This window comes from Sinocyclocheilus grahami, unplaced genomic scaffold (genome assembly GCF_001515645.1).
Source record: "Sinocyclocheilus grahami isolate Dianchi unplaced genomic scaffold, SAMN03320097.WGS_v1.1 scaffold55.1, whole genome shotgun sequence".
In the NCBI taxonomy this organism is placed as follows: Eukaryota; Metazoa; Chordata; class Actinopteri; order Cypriniformes; family Cyprinidae; genus Sinocyclocheilus; species Sinocyclocheilus grahami.
The window spans coordinates 4,128,669-4,144,669 of record NW_015505234.1 but is presented as its reverse complement, the minus strand read 5'-3'; the positions used below and the strand labels follow the sequence as shown (position 1 = coordinate 4,144,669).

The 16,001-nt window shown below is 35.9% G+C and overlaps 2 protein-coding genes across 2 annotated transcripts; one reads left to right on the top strand and one right to left on the bottom strand.

Annotated features, from left to right (window-relative positions):
* The first annotated feature begins 1,125 nt into the window (after positions 1-1,125).
* Positions 1,126-7,169, top strand: LOC107583817 (bile acid receptor-like). The gene is made up of 7 exons (XM_016270160.1): positions 1,126-1,406; positions 1,899-2,035; positions 2,507-2,605; positions 2,843-2,942; positions 3,148-3,294; positions 5,488-5,601; positions 6,471-7,169. The coding sequence occupies exons 1-7, from the start codon at positions 1,205-1,207 to the stop codon at positions 6,707-6,709; spliced, it is 1,038 nt and encodes a 345-aa protein (XP_016125646.1). The 5' UTR covers positions 1,126-1,204; the 3' UTR covers positions 6,710-7,169.
* A 5,101-nt stretch (positions 7,170-12,270) lies between these two features.
* Positions 12,271-15,897, bottom strand: LOC107583920 (complement C1q tumor necrosis factor-related protein 4-like). Its single transcript, XM_016270272.1, has 2 exons — positions 15,808-15,897; positions 12,271-13,887 (listed from the first exon to the last, which is right to left on the bottom strand). Exons 1-2 carry the CDS (start codon positions 15,833-15,835, stop codon positions 12,806-12,808), a joined length of 1,110 nt encoding a protein of 369 aa, XP_016125758.1. The 5' UTR covers positions 15,836-15,897; the 3' UTR covers positions 12,271-12,805.
* Positions 15,898-16,001: the final 104 nt, after the last annotated feature.

Below are 16,001 nucleotides of genomic sequence, written 5' to 3'. Positions count from 1 at the left end.
ATATATATATATATATATATATATATATATATATATACTGTAACAATGTACAGCTGCACCTTTGTTCTGTGACCTCTTTCTTCACCCTTGAACCTTCATAGATATCATAGTGCGCCTGGTCTTACATTGCTACATGGCTACATAGCTTATGAAGGACGTAATAATTGACATGGAAGCCATGCGCCAAATTTAGCTCTTTGGAAAATCATTGGCTGAATGACTGCAAGTGTAATTCCACCTGTGCATGGACAATGTCCAAAGGGCAGATGCTGGGCTATGTGTCCCAAGTCCCACAGGCTTGGCTAGGTTTGGTGCTCCTTCACGTTCAGTTTGGATTGGGTTCCCTCTCAGCTTTCTGCTGAATAATGATGTAGGCAACCAGAGCCACACGCCACCATGCAAAGTTAATGTGTGTCATTGTGCTCATGCTGGAATAATTACCTGTTCCAAAAACAACTGCACATGTTTGTCTGCTGCCTAGAACTGAAAATCGAGCATCCAAGAGTATCAGTATTACAGTACTGAACGTAATGTCTTAAACATTACACCATACGTTACATGGGCTGCAATGAACCTATTCCTTGATCTGTGTTTACAAAGAGTTTAGACTTGTATGTTGGCCACTGTTGCTTCTATTTTTTTTTATTTTTTATGGTTTTCAGAATTAGAGAATAGTTTGATTATAATCCCTGTAATGCTTTGGCAATACGTACAAAAGTATGTCATGCGAATTTCGCAATTTGAATTTGAATGGTTATAGAGAAAATTATTAAGCAATGAAATATGCTCTTGAATGCTTTTATATGTCTATTCTTGCCATCTGATCTGTCACTCTCTGTGTCACTCACAAAAATGGATTTCAGATCTGTTCTGATAAGGGCGCAATGCTAAAAAACAAAGCTAAATGTCAATAATAAAATGCAATTTCTATCCTCGTAATACCATGAAAAATTTAAAAAGGTGTAAAAAATGACCAAGACTAGACTACATAAATTGCAACTAAATTCAAAAGATATTTAGGAACCAGATTTTGTTTCTATGTTAGAAATACATACTGTTTGGGCTTTGATGTTCATGGTAATATTAATAAATTTCTATGTTTTGTCACTTTTAGTTTTCTCAGTTTTTTCTGTGTTGGGTCACTACATGACATTCTATCAAAAATCTGGATCCTGCTGCAACACTATAGTATACTATATGTGAAATGTGTGGCATATTGAACATTTTCAGTTATTTGGTTGTTGATGCTGTGCTATTTCTTCCAGGTTTCTTCAGAAGAAGTATCACAAAGAATGCTGTATATAAATGCAAGAGTGGAGGAAACTGTGAGATGGACATGTACATGCGCAGGAAATGCCAAGAGTGTCGACTCAGGAAGTGCAAAGAGATGGGCATGCTGGCAGAGTGTAAGAACACTGCAAACATTGTAAAACGTATTCCTGTTCAACTAATATATCAGCCCGAGAGTCACGCATACTGTGAAATCAGATGAGACACTTTAACAGCGGTTTTCAATAAAAGTTATTAACTGGAATACAGTAGTCAAATAGTCAAAAAGTAACTAGCTGTACAATGTTTTCTTTGGGCAACAAATGATATGAGATGGTTTGGGTTCAAATAATATTGATTTACTTGAGATTAGTCTGTGGAAGAAAAGAAGAAGCTGTATTTTCTAAGCTTTTGTTGCTCATGAATATTGTATTGAGTTTTACATAAATATTGCTGAAACAGATCAAATATTACATTTTTATTGTTTCACAAGACTAATTCTTTTAGCATAAAACAGAGTCCAAAATAGATTGTACATACAGTAAACCTTAGAGAAAAACTGTTTGCATGTAAAAAGTCAATCTGACCAATCTGTATCTAATTTATGTATTTTGTATTTGCATCCTCAGGCTTGTTAACCGAAATCCAGTGCAAATCCAAAAGGCTGAGGAAAAACACAAAGGCCTCATCTGATGAAAGTACAGGGGATGATGTTGGTGACTGTAGAGATGCTAAACAAGTTGTATCTACCACTAAACCCTCCAAGGTAAGAACACAGGTGCTGTCTGATTGGGTTATTATTATAATTTTCTAGAAAACTTCCACTTTCAAAGCAAACAAAAATACTGTCTTTTTTTTATTGTTCAGCTTTACAGTTTTCATGGTGCCATGTTTTTTACAGTATAACTTTTCAGGCATAATTGCAAACTAAAGTTAAGGGTGTTCTATGGCAACCTTTTATTGAAGTGCTATAAAAGTTTAAAGGGCAACCTCAATGATTCTCTTCACCATCATTCTTCTCACTTTTGCTCACATATACGGTTACTTCTAAAAGATTATTTTATGATGAAGGGTTGCAAAATGGCTGTGCAGGATCAAAAGTTGGCTAGTTATTAAAAAAATGACACCACTAATCTTTATTTCTTATTCCACATAGCTGGATTGTCCATGATCCAAATGCCTCCAAATCCAAACAGGTTTATAAATTTATGATTTTTGGCACATTTTCTCATTTCAGGAGAATATAGAACTGAGCCAAGACCAGCAGGCTTTAATAAGTTATATAGTTGACGCTCACAACAAACATCGCATTCCTCAGGATATGGCAAGAAAACTGGTATGTCTTCTCAAAAATCTTTTTTTTAATCTTATTTTAGATCAACTTTTTATGTCTTTAAATCTTTTTATGATTCTTTAATGCACAAAGCAGCCAAATGCTACTGTTAAAGTCAGTAAACAACTTTGCCTGTTCTTATCGCTGTTAAATCATTACGTAACTGAGGTTATCAACACCCCAATGTCACAAAACAGTGGCTTATTTGCATGCTTTTTCCCCCTTCTAACCTGTCTATAGCTACAAGAGCAATTTAACGCAGAAGAAAACTTCCTTCTACTGACTGAAATGGCTACTAGTCATGTTCAGGTGCTGGTTGAGTTCACAAAAAATATACCAGGTACTGTTTTTCAAATTCTAGAAGAGCTATTTCTATTGCAGTTTCTATACCACTTGTTTGAAAATAAAATAAAATCACATACTTCAAGAAACGGTCATGTGACACTTTTTATATGACAGTAATGTCCTATTAGGAGAATGCAATAACTGCAGTCCTACAGACCTCCAGTCCAAACATACTTATCGGGTTCTTGTATTCTGAGCAGGTTTTCAATCTCTGGATCATGAAGATCAGATCGCTTTATTAAAAGGTTCTGCCGTAGAGGCAATGTTTCTGCGGTCAGCCCAGGTCTTCTCCAAGAAGCTGCCCAACGGACACACAGAGGTACTAGAAGACAGGATCAGAAGGAGTGGTGAGCTCATTATTTGGATTGCAGCATAATTTACAGCACGACTTATGACCTTTATCTGCTTTTATGGCGCGTTCTAAGGAATCATGGCTCTGGGATTGGGTTTCAAACTAGTATGCCACATACTTGTTGAGATCCTCAGAGCCCAGAACAAAGTCCATAAAGTTCACTAGGCACGTTACATTAATAATGTATCTGTCCGCCCTTAATAACGACAGGAAATTTGCCATCTTGATAATCCCGTGGTGTACATTACATGTGTTAAAGGACACTAAAGTCCAACTGGTTTCGGTTTCACAGAAGTCTGAGCACTGGATGACTGCCAGGAACAGCACAAAGAGGAAAGCCCTCACGTAGCCATTCAATATATCTTCTGCTTTATGACATCTAATCAGATTTTGTAGAAGAGCTGTGGTTAAAGGAAGGATGCATGATTAATTAGGTCTCTTAAAAGCATCTTAAAGCAGCCCACCTATGTTGCACACTGAATCACCTTTATTTCAAAGTTGCTTTCAGCCTCTCAAGATTTAAAAAAAGCTGCGACGGACCATCCAGTTAGTAATATTTCTAAACAGGCAGATGAATGCAGAGTGGCACAGACTGTTTGAGTCCATCACTCTTCTTCTCTCCAGTACGGGCTCAGGAATATTCACGCAAAAGGCCAGAGGGGGAGAAATAGACACACTGTCTAAAGAGACTATTGTTCTCTATCTAAACATCGAGAGGCCTATTGTCCCCACTCATCGCCTCTGACATTTCTCTGGCATGAAGCCTTCGTGATGCGTCTGTTTTTTTTTTTTTGTTCCCTCCTTTTTTTTGGAAAGTTATGACAAAGGTTATCCTTTCATCTGAAGGGAAATGAATGAAACCGTGAAAGGAGTCCACATGCTGCGATCATTTCCTCTCTCGGGGGTGGCGACTATATACTGAGTTTTTGAAGAGTTTGTAACACTCTAGCACTGTTTTTCTTTTAATATGAACATTATGGTAAGCTGAATTAAGGCATGTTTTTAATGTCCCTGCTGTCTTCAGTGTGTCATCTCCCACTGAGGGATTCCCTGATTGGTCGGTCTGTAAACCAAACCCTTATGGCTCTTCACATTGAATGCTTTACATCAGAAAAGAGCTCTCAGCTCACATAGCCAGTAAAGTACAGTATGATAATTATATCAATGATAATGATAAAGACAAAGGCCTCGCACAAAACAGGAAAGCCCTTCAAAGACAGGCTTGAAATGAACTGCTCTTACTGAGAATCCCACTGAATGTGGAAACGCACAGCTGTGGGGATCCGAGGCCAGAATCAGATCAGCTCTGACCTAACAGACAATAGAAAGCAATAAGGTCACGACCCCTGATGATCTACCATTGCACACTGAGGGAGTTTCAGAAAGTATCTTCCAAAGCAGACAGTGAATACACAGCAAAATCATCTTCTTAAGATATATTTTGTACCATTTCTCATTTTTGTCCAGACAGAATATATGAATTTTCCTTCGACAAGATCAATTTACTTGCACGAGATATGAATAGTTCTTTTTAAGAGTGTATTTTAAATGTATTTTCTCACCTCACTGGCAAATTCAACATATAATCAACAAAAAGACAAAAGCAGATTAAAAAGAGCATAAGATTAAATGCAATAGGCCTACATTTTATATTATGGATGGATAGATTCTTTCTAAGAGGAAATTGTGTGATTGAGTAAATCCATAGGACACTCACTGTTACTTTTAAAAATAGGAAACACTGCCACCCTGAGGCCTCAGAATGATACAGGTCATTTATAAAACATTCACTTAATTTCGTACTTTCAACAAAGACAGTTTTACTACTGAATACTTGAAGTGTGCCTATAAGATTTATTTATTGAAGCTCAAACATATACAGAATTTATGGACGTAAGATTACAGTGCCACAGCTGAGTGTAGTATGTACTAACTAATGTGATCTTTAGTCTAGTAAAGAAGGCATGACATTTAACTTTAAATCATAGCTGGTATGTGAATATGTGCCTGCCTTGGTCTCTTAGGTTTAAAGAAATATGTTTTGGAGTGGTCACAGGTGGCTGAGGTAATAAATGACTTGACAACTGACGTTGTACTAGACATTCAATACTAGAGTGATTTACCAAAAAATAAATAAAAAAGGCGTATGTGGTGTATATCTTTATGAATATCTTTATTTCCTCCACAGGGATATCTGAAGAGTTTATCACACCCATGTTTAACTTCTATAAAAGCATTGGGGAGCTGCAGATGATGCAAGAGGAACATGCTCTCCTCACTGCTATCACAATCCTCTCACCAGGTGAGCTGCCATCTGTCACCTAATGTTTTAAAAGTTTTAAAAGTTTCAGAATGCAGATCAATGTTAGTTTATCAAGTTAGTTAAAGTAGTTTAGCCTGGTTTAATTTATTGCTAATCAAGGCAAATGAAAAATTGCGACTGCTCAAAAGTTTGGGGCTGGTATTTTATTTATTTTTTATATATTTTTGAAAGAAGTCTCTTATGCTAACCAAGGCTGCATTTGTTTGATCCAAAATAAAGTAATTTTAATACATTTTAAAATGCAATTTATTCCTGTGATGGCAAAGTTGACTTTTCAGCAGCTATTACTCCAGTTTTCAGTTTCACATGATCCTTCAGAAATCATTTTTGTGCTGATTTGGTACTCAAGAAACATTTCTTATTATTACAATGTTGACAACAGTTGTATTTCTTAATATTTTTGCGGAAACCATAATACATTTTTTTAGAAAGATGAATAGAAATTTCAAAAGAACAGCATTTATATGAAATAGAAATCTTCTGTAACATTATAAATGTCTTTACCGTAACCTTTGTTCAATTTAATGTGTCCCTGCTGAATAAAATGATTTAACAACAAAATGAATAAATCTTACTGAGCCCAATCTATTAGTTACTAAGGCAGACATGTTCCAAGTAACCATCAATGCAAATGCATAAGCATCATGTGATGGAAACATTTTAACCCATTTAAAACCCAGGTTTTTATGTAATCAGTTTGTACTGTTCCAAAAATAAGGTAATAAATGGTTAATGATTAACGGAGGTCACAACTGAAAAGCACATTTTTGTCATTGTTTCATGCTTCAGAAGGCCACAACGAAATACATTTGTTTCATATGACTGAAACTGTTCTATCTAAACAACAGACAGACCATATGTAAAGGACCAGCAGGCAGTAGAGCGTCTGCAGGAGCCCATGTTGGAGGTGCTGAGGAAGGTCTGTAAACTACAGCATCCCCACGAACCCCAGCACTTTGCACGACTTCTCGGTCGTCTGACTGAGCTTCGCACCCTCAACCACCACCACGACGAAATGCTGGAGTCATGGCGCATGAGCGACCACAAGTTCACCCCCCTCCTCTGTGAGATCTGGGACGTTCAGTGACTTTGTGGAAGAGAAAATGTACAAAAAATGGGCAAAGTGAAGGAGAAATGCCAGAGACTTTTACTAAGCTGCCAAAGAGAGGAGTTTACACACTTTTCAGAGAAGTGGGCTGTTAAAGTATGTAATGTAAACATAATATATTGTCAAACTTCACGTAAAACAGGAAATAAGAAGATTTTAAGACATTATCAGCTCTTCGAGAAAGGATTGATGTACACATTTTGATATTGTAATGCCTTTGTAAATGTTTACCTGGCTTTTGCTACTTGGCACCTCTGTTTAAAATCTGCTTTCCTTCATCTGAGGATTTTGTGGCTTTTTAAAAAAATGTTATGTCTGTTTGTGTTCTGTGTGATTCATCTAATATTTTAAGGTTCTCAAAATCTGTACTGCCTTACCTGCGGTCTCTCTTTTCGAGAATCATGTAACCATTCTTGTTTTGTGCCCAAATATATGTGTTTATCTGTAAACTGATGTTTACCATTGTGAAATTATATATAAACAGTATATTTAGTATAACAGGCTAAATATTATGAGGACGCCTGAACAACAGGCCCATATATGCTAAGCACAAAACCATGGGCATTAAATGAATAGTCCGCCCAATAATGAAAATTGGCTGAAAATGTATTCACCTTCAGGCCATCTAGTATAGTATAAGTAGATGAGTTTGTTTCTTCATCTGAACAGATTTGAAGAAATTTAGCATTACATCACTTTCTCACCCCTGCAAACTGCTGATAAAAACATCACAATAATCCATAAGGAATTCACATGACTCCAGTCCATCAATCAACATCTTGTCAAGTAGAAAAAAAGGCCTGATTGTCGAGTTTATTTCTTCTGTTGGACATAAAAGAAGAAGAATAAAGAAGAAATATAAATTCTATGGAAGTCAACCAGAAACTGATTGGTTACCCTCAATATTCAAAATATCTTCTTTTGTGTTCAGCAGAAGAAAGAAATTCATAGAGCTTTGGAACAGCGAGTAGGTCTAAGTGATAGACAGAATTTTCTTTTTTGGGTGAACTATCCCTTTAATATCGTAATATTCTAGGTGGAGTCATTGAATGTGACTACCATTAAAACTAATATGTGTTTAATTCCAAAAGCTTGGATTGAACATCTGCAGATGAAATCTTACGACTTTCCCTTGGATGAATCTGCACTCCCTTTGGTAAATCTAACTGGTTTAGGATTGCTCATGATTGCTTAGCAACGGCATACACCACTGGAGAGCGTGTGAGACATGTGAACGGCCTCTAAATCGATTGCAGATGGTTTCATCATCTTGGGTGGATAAAACAGTAAACAGGATAAAAATAATGAAAAGCAAAAAATGTGTTACCAAATATACTTGGGCGGCAGGCCCAAATAAAGTCTATGTGCGGGAAACACTGGTGTGGTAACTCCGGTCCGTTGATATATGCTATAGTATAATAATAATATAATATAATGAATAATTGATGATGGGCCGTTGAATTATTAGAAAATAATGCACACTCGCTTCGCATTGTGGCCGCATCACCACCTCGGGTGTGCATTATTTTCTAATAATTCGAAGGCCAGTTATCAATTATTCATTATATTATATTATTTTATAATTTCATTTAAATATTATTTATTATTTAATTGTTTTTTTATTGTATTATTCAAAAGTAGCCATGTATTATTGTGCCATAATACATTTTGCAGCTTTCTTTTTGTATTTCAGATATGTAATTTGCATATTTATACTTTAAATTTATCATTTGACCACACTAAACTACCGTTTCAATACACTAAACTACAACAACAACTGCATTTTTGACCATGTCATGCATTTATGCATTGTGTTGCTGATTAGATAGCATTATGTAAATTGTCACTGATATGCTTTAATGCCTCTTTTTCTTTTCACATGCTCCAGGATGAAATCGATTTCTGGAGAGAACTGCAGAAGAAATATCTGGAACCTCTTAAAGTGAATAAAGAGCAACAGGAAAAAATTGCTGATGATCTGAGAGAACTCCGAAATGAGCTAAGCCAGTATGCCAGCATGCAAAAAGTACTTTTTATGTGGTTTTGTCTAAAGTATTTGCTCTGGAACAGTAAATACTTGTTTTTTCTTTTCCATAAAGGTTACATTTGCCTTTTTCTTCTGCAATGCACTTTGGCTGGTGGCAACTTTCTTCCTTCAGGCAATTGGCGACTCAATCTCCATAAAGATTCTAAAAATCTATCCCAATGGGACTCAGTCCACAACAGAAGTGTTTTCCCTAGATCCAATCGCACTGATGTTACTGAGCTTCGCATTATTGCTGTTAATGCAGTTTGTTGCAATGCTTTACCACAGGTAACTAACCATGCACACAAGAATAAAATCACAATTACTGATAAAGAGACATTTTTGTTTTATATGCTAAAAATGATCAGACCTATTTTATTTTAGTATTTCAATTAAAAAAGTAGAAAATCAAGTGTATTATACATTATACTATTAATGTATATTATACATTATAAATGTAAAACCAGTTTTAGTATGGGTATATATCATCCTGTTTTAATCAGGGGGTCTGAATACTTTCCGTACCCACTGTAAGTAATAGATTATGTTCTTTTGTTTCAGAATCTACACATTAATCCATTTTGTGGCATATGCTGACACAGAAATTAAATCTTATAGAAAACAGTCACATCAGGTGAGCCAACGAATCACACACAAAATGTAATATATATATATATATATATATATATATATATATATATATATATATATTTTTTTTTTTATGAACCATGTCCCCCATGTTGCACAGATCCTGGACTCAAACCACCAGCCTGAGATGAATGGCCCAGACACAGCCTTATATTTTCAGAACCACTCTGCTATGGCTATAACGTCAGTATAATGTTTTGTATTTAATAATTAATGTTTATAGTCCGGTGGATACTAATATAGTGCAAATAGAATGTTCTGAATATTTATATGGTGTATAAACCTGAATGTTCTGTTGTAGAGTAAAAAAATCATGCCTGCCAATTAACTGATTAAATTATTTTTTTATTGAATTAATTACATAATATTCCAAGTAATAATCAAATAATTACAATCAATCACATATTGAATATTAGCATTGAATATTAAAGACAATACAAGAAATGACCAATTATATATTGTTTGTTAGTTATTATATTATTTCCACTTTATTATTTCCATTCCATATACCATGCCACTATATTTCTTTCTTTCTTTTTTAAAAATTAACCACACTAAAATAACATGTTAAATTGATAGTCATATAGAAATATTTTTAAATCTAGTTTGTACAAATTTACTGTAGAGTGTAAGTATAAAAATATTAAATATATTAAAACTATATATGCTTTTTTTTTTTTAAATGTCTCTCATTGTGACTCGGGAAGTTTTAATGTTATTGAACAGAAGTTCAGTTTCTGTGAATACTTGAAAAAAAAAAAAAAGCGCCATCCATTGGTTGGGGCTTTTTAATGCTAGAAATAATTATTTTATTGTTTTATGTGATGTAAAATAAAATTCACAAAGAGGAAAAACATAAGCATTATAACTATGAATCCTTGAATACTTTGAAACAAAACACATATAGATCTCAGTTTTGTGCTAAAATAAAAAATTAAATAAACCATGAGGAAGATTTCAGACACTTTTAATATTTGTTAAAGTACTACTTGTTAACAATAGTAAATACAATGGAACAATAAAATCAGCATCAACTGTGTCTACGTAGATTTTTCTTCTAACTATATGAGACAGTCACACTAATATAACTTGCTAAACAATTATAGCTTACAAGAAATAATAACTTTATAATAATGTTCATTAATAAGTTAACAAAAATGATATGATGCTTAACAGATCAGTAGTTCATTTACATTTAAATATGAATATATTTGAATAAAGTTCCAATTTAACGTACATTAATGATCTGCTAACCATATATAAGGGCTTTTTGCATTGCTCTTAACCCCAGGTTATTGTCAATCTAATCCCCAGGTGAAAGAATGTTTCACACTTGTAATTTAGAAGTAGGGTTAGCACCGCTTTTTCCGGGGGTTATAAACTCTGCTCTGGAGCAGTTGTTAACCCCACATTGCGGTGCCAAACACATACAGTGTGAAACAGTGTTAGTATACAGGTGCATCTCAATAAATTAGAATGTCGTGGAAAAGTTCATTTATTTCAGTAATTCAACTCAAATTGTGAAACTCGTGTATTAAATTAATTCAATGCACACAGACTGAAGTAGTTTAAGTCTTTGGTTCTTTTAATTGTGATGATTTTGGCTCACATTTAACAAAAACCCACCAATTCACTATCTCAACAAATTAGAATATGGTGAAATGCCAATCAGCTAATCAACTCAAAACACCTGTAAAGGTTTCCTGAGCTTTTAAAATGGTCTCTCAGTTTGGTTCACTGGGCTACACAATCATGGGGAAGACTGCTAATCTGACAGTTGTCCAGAAGACAATCATTGACACCCTTCACAAGGAGGGTAAGCCACAAACATTCATTGCCAAAGAAGCTGGCTGTTCACAGAGTGCTGTATCCAAGCATGTTAACAGAAAGTTGAGTGGAAAGAAAAAGTGTGGAAGAAAAAGATGCACAACCAACCGAGAGAACCGCAGCCTTATGAGGATTGTCAAGAAAAATCGATTCAAGAATTTGAGTGAACTTCACAAGGAATGGACTGAGGCAGGGGTCAAGGCATCAAGAGCCACCACACACAGACATGTCAAGGAATTTGGCTACAGTTGTCATATTCCTCTTGTTAAGCCACTCCTGAACCACAAACAACGTCAGAGGCGTCTTACCTGGGCTAAGGAGAAGAAGAACTGGACTGTTGCCCAGTGGTCCAAAGTCCTCTTTTCAGATGAGAGCAAGTTTTGTATTTCATTTGGAAACCAAGGTCCTAGAGTCTGGAGGAAGGGTGGAGAAGCTCATAGCCCAAGTTGCTTGAAGTCCAGTGTTAAGTTTCCACAGTCTGTGATGATTTGGGGTGCAATGTCATCTGCTGGTGTTGGTCCATTGTGTTTTTTGAAAACCAACGTCACTGCACCCGTTTACCAAGAAATTTTGGAGCACTTCATGCTTCCTTCTGCTGACCAGCTTTTTGAAGATGCTGATTTCATTTTCCAGCAGGATTTGGCACCTGCCCACACTGCCAAAAGCACCAAAAGTTGGTTAAATGACCATGGTGTTGGTGTGCTTGACTTGCCAGCAAACTCACCAGACCTGAACCCCATAGAGAATCTATGGGGTATTGTCAAGAGGAAAATGAGAAACAAGAGACCAAAAAATGCAGATGAGCTGAAGGCCACTGTCAAACAAACCTGGGCTTCCATACCACCTCAGCAGTGCCACAGACTGAACACCTCCATGCCACGCCGAATTGAGGCAGTAATTAAAGCAAAAGGAGCCCCTACCAAGTATTGAGTACATGTACAGTAAATTAACATACTTTCCAGAAGGCCAACGATTCACTAAAAATGTTTTTTTATTGGTCTTATGAAGTATTCTAATTTGTTGAGATGAATTGGTGGGTTTTTGTTAAATATGACATTCTAATTTATTGAGATGCACCTGTAATGTTACGGCTGGGCTTAACAACAGATGCCCAATCGTGTGCCTCATATGCATGTAGTATAAACAGTCCTTTTGGTGTCTGAGGGAAAATGTCAATTGGTGATGGAAAACACGTGACTTGAAGTAAAGAAGAGACCGTTTTACCTTTATAGTTCGAAAAAGGTCCATTCAAAAAAAATTAAAAAACACTTGATAGTAAAACTTTATAGCAAGAGCATTTACGTGAACAGGTCACATGCTGAATTCGTCCAATCAATAAAACTGACACTGCAAATATGCAAAAAAGAACTTTAACCCAGGGTTTAGATAGCATATTAATACCCATGATTAATTGTTAAAGCAGGATTCCGTTTACCCTTTGTTTAGAATGACCCAGGGTTAACTCATTCAAGTGTAAAAAGCCTGAATGCTTGTTAAGTCATTAATGAAGTTCAAGTCCCCCCCTCCAAAAAAATATACAATATTTTCATCAGTACTGCAGCTGGCTTTGGTTCTCAGGGGAAAGTTCTGTCTATGTTCATGGATTCACCATCAGGGTAGACCAGGAAACCAGAGAAGGTTGTGTATCGTCCCTGGTTGCTGTAAACGGCATATCCGTCATCCTGCTGACTGTACAGCCAGACACTGTCTCCTCTTTTCAGTGACAACAACAAACTCTGACTCTGCATCTCTCTCCGCCGTGACATGTCCTCATTGAACACCATAGCCCGAACCTCCCCTCTTCCCATCATCAGCTTCACTGAAACCGCACGACGAGGGTGCTTTCCCACGGTAAATGCAAAGTAATATGCACCGGGGAAGTGGCAGGTAAAACGTCCGGATGTTATGTTAAAATGGCCGCCTATGTTGACATACTCCACGTCAAACTTGAGAGCTTCTCTTTCACGACGCACTCTGCTTTCTCCCAGCACTGATGTAGTTCTTGCCACTGAAAATGCAGAACGTGGTTCCTCACTGGTTGTTCTTCTTCTCCAATCATAATAAGCATCTACAGGGGGAGGACAACCTGGAAGATGGAGGCCTGGAGGAGATAGGTGGTTATTGAGATATCCAACAGAGGATGTAGAGTCTGGATAGACAAGATAACCACTAAATGTGATGTATGGTCCAACGTTGCTGTAGATGGCGTAGTAGGGATTGTCCTGAAGGAGCAGGTACACTGTTTCCATAGGTTTCAGACTAACCATCACGCTCTGGCTCTGAACCTTGCGGCCCTGGTTCTGGTATCCATCATATGCAATGGCCTGCACCTCCATCCCGTTCTTCACCAGCATGACCGACAGCATCTTCTTCGGGAACTTTCCCACTGTGAATGAGAAGTAGTACGCACCACGCAAGCGGCAACGGAAAGTGCCCGTCTCTGGATTGAAGTCTTCACCAATGTTGACTTGAAGGTGGTCAAAGGTCACAGCACGCTGAGTGCCACCCAATATGCTGCTGCTGCGTGTGGCGGAAAAGGCAGAGCGTAGGCCTGTTGTCATTGGGCTGATGTTGAAGGAAGCCACAGAGCCCAGATAGATGATCAGCCCAAGTAAACAGGAAACACATCTGTTTGGTCTCCATAATGTCACACAAGCTGTAGTAAAAAGACATTATCGTCATCAAAGGTGTTTCGTGTCAGTTTTTGGCACTGTTAAAAATGTCAAAGATAGTTCTAAAAAAAAACAACTAATTATTAAAAAATTTATCCGTCTGTAATTTTATATTCTGCACCACACATACAGAATTAATCACTTTTATTTCTGTGTAACACTTTAATAACAAACATTGTCCTTGAATTATTTTTGTTATGTGATTAATGACCATTCATGTTTTAACCCCTCTGGTGGTCTTCAGTCATTTTAGACTGAAAAATGTTACGTTGTGACTTTTTACATATTTTTATTTCATTAGAATGGTACTGATGAAGACCAAACTTGGTGACTTTTGTGGCACTTGCTATGTGAACACACACACATAAATTTGGACATGATTAGAAAAGGTTATATGGTCTTAGAAAATAGTCACACTTGTGATCTTCATAGTCAAAAATTACCACCACAGGAAATAAGAAATATAAAAATACAGATATATGAAAAATACATTTCTGGTGTACAATCTACTAATCAGCCATGATAAAGTCATCTTTGATAATGTATAAATATACATCCAAATTGAAAAATCTAATAAAAGTAAGTAATTATGAATAAAAAATACTATAATAAATAACTAGGGAATATATTTTTACATTACTTTAATTTTAAAAAATTACACTTCAGGCTGTTTTGGATCACAAGTGTGACCCGTAAGTGAGGAATAACTAAGAGTTAAATAAAGATTTTTCTCTAATCTAAAGTGTTTTTTTTTTCTTTTTTCACGTTTAATCACTCAAAAAACAACTTCAAAGCCCTGGCCTTCTGGCGTATGGAAATGTGTAATGAACTGGTTAAAATGCCATATAACCATGCTAGGAAGTTAGGTTTAGCCCTGTCAGAATGGATCCTGCCATTCATATCAAGTGCTCAGTGGAAGCAGTAGTCTCACTAATTCAGCTGGCATTGTCTGTTCACAATGTGCATCAGGAAAAGGCAATAGATTAGGCATTGGTTCATCTGCTCCTATGTGCTGAAACAAAGGCATATTTGGGAGGGTGGATTGAAACATGTCATGGGTAAAGATCCATGGGAGACTTCATGGTCAAGTGAAGAACCAGTCAGTTAGTAACAGATGGAGAGCACACTGAAGACTATATAATAAGACACATTAAGTGTCAATTAGTGAACAAGATGTCACTGGTAGTATATCCTCTCGTTTTGACTTACTGTCAAAATGATTCAGGTTGACAATCAGGAAAGGTTTAACCAAAAATTCCTACAACAACACAGTATCATCATGTGATGTGTCTCTCTACTTTCTTTTTTATGACTGCTTTAACTATTTATTGCTTGTAAGTGTAAAATATTGTTTAAAATAATTATACAATTGTCCCTTCAAAATATTTGAATATATTCCTTAAACATTTTATTGCACACCCCAAAAATAAGTTTAAGGTTTTCAATATTTTTAATTCACAAGATTACGACAAGTCATAATGTATCAACCTAATACTTTAATGTTAATTTTTTAAAAATACGTTTTTAAAGGCCTTTGGGACTCTCAGAGCCTTTAGTATTTCAGTTTTAAGATCTATTTATCCGTACATAATTAATAATAATAACTACTGTGATGTGTAAATGCTTATATAAATATGAGTAAATATAAATGCTTATTATAGTAAAAATGTAAACATATACATACAAATTATTTAGATTAAATTTTATGACTCATTGGAATTGCTAATATTAAAGTTTATGTTACTCAATATAAATGAAATATGGCATTATAGAATGCACTATATATTCAAATAAGTAAAAGAAGAAAAAAATGATATTCTGTCTATATCACATAATGTTTGAGGATAAATCATACTGATTAAAAATAATAACTAATGTTGTAAAATAATAACACATTTTCATACCTGGTCTAAGTATCTGAAGAAACCTCATTTCTGTGATGACCTGCTCCTCTGTGTCTGTAAGCCTTTGAAAGACTCAGTTTGTACACGGCTGTGAAGAGGTTCGAATGTTATTTCTGTGTGGCATCTACTCCAAAAACTACAGTGCCCCCATGTTCAAATAAAAGAGGTATTAGGAGGGAGGGAGAGGGAGAGGG

What these genes read in the sequence shown, in the direction of transcription:
- LOC107583817 (XM_016270160.1), top strand. Translation starts at nt 1,205, where the DNA reads ATGTGTGGCATATTGAACATTTTCAGTTATTTGGTTGTTGATGCTGTG. An exon ending in CTACCACTAAACCCTCCAAG is followed by an intron (nt 2,036 to 2,506) that starts GTAAGAACACAG and finishes TTCTCATTTCAG; the next exon opens with GAGAATATAGAACTGAGCCA. An exon ending in TATCACAATCCTCTCACCAG is followed by an intron (nt 5,602 to 6,470) that starts GTGAGCTGCCAT and finishes TCTAAACAACAG; the next exon opens with ACAGACCATATGTAAAGGAC.
- LOC107583920 (XM_016270272.1), bottom strand. Translation starts at nt 15,835, where the DNA reads ATGAGGTTTCTTCAGATACTTAGACCAG. An exon ending in TCTTCAGATACTTAGACCAG is followed by an intron (nt 13,888 to 15,807) that starts GTATGAAAATGT and finishes TTTTTACTACAG; the next exon opens with CTTGTGTGACATTATGGAGA.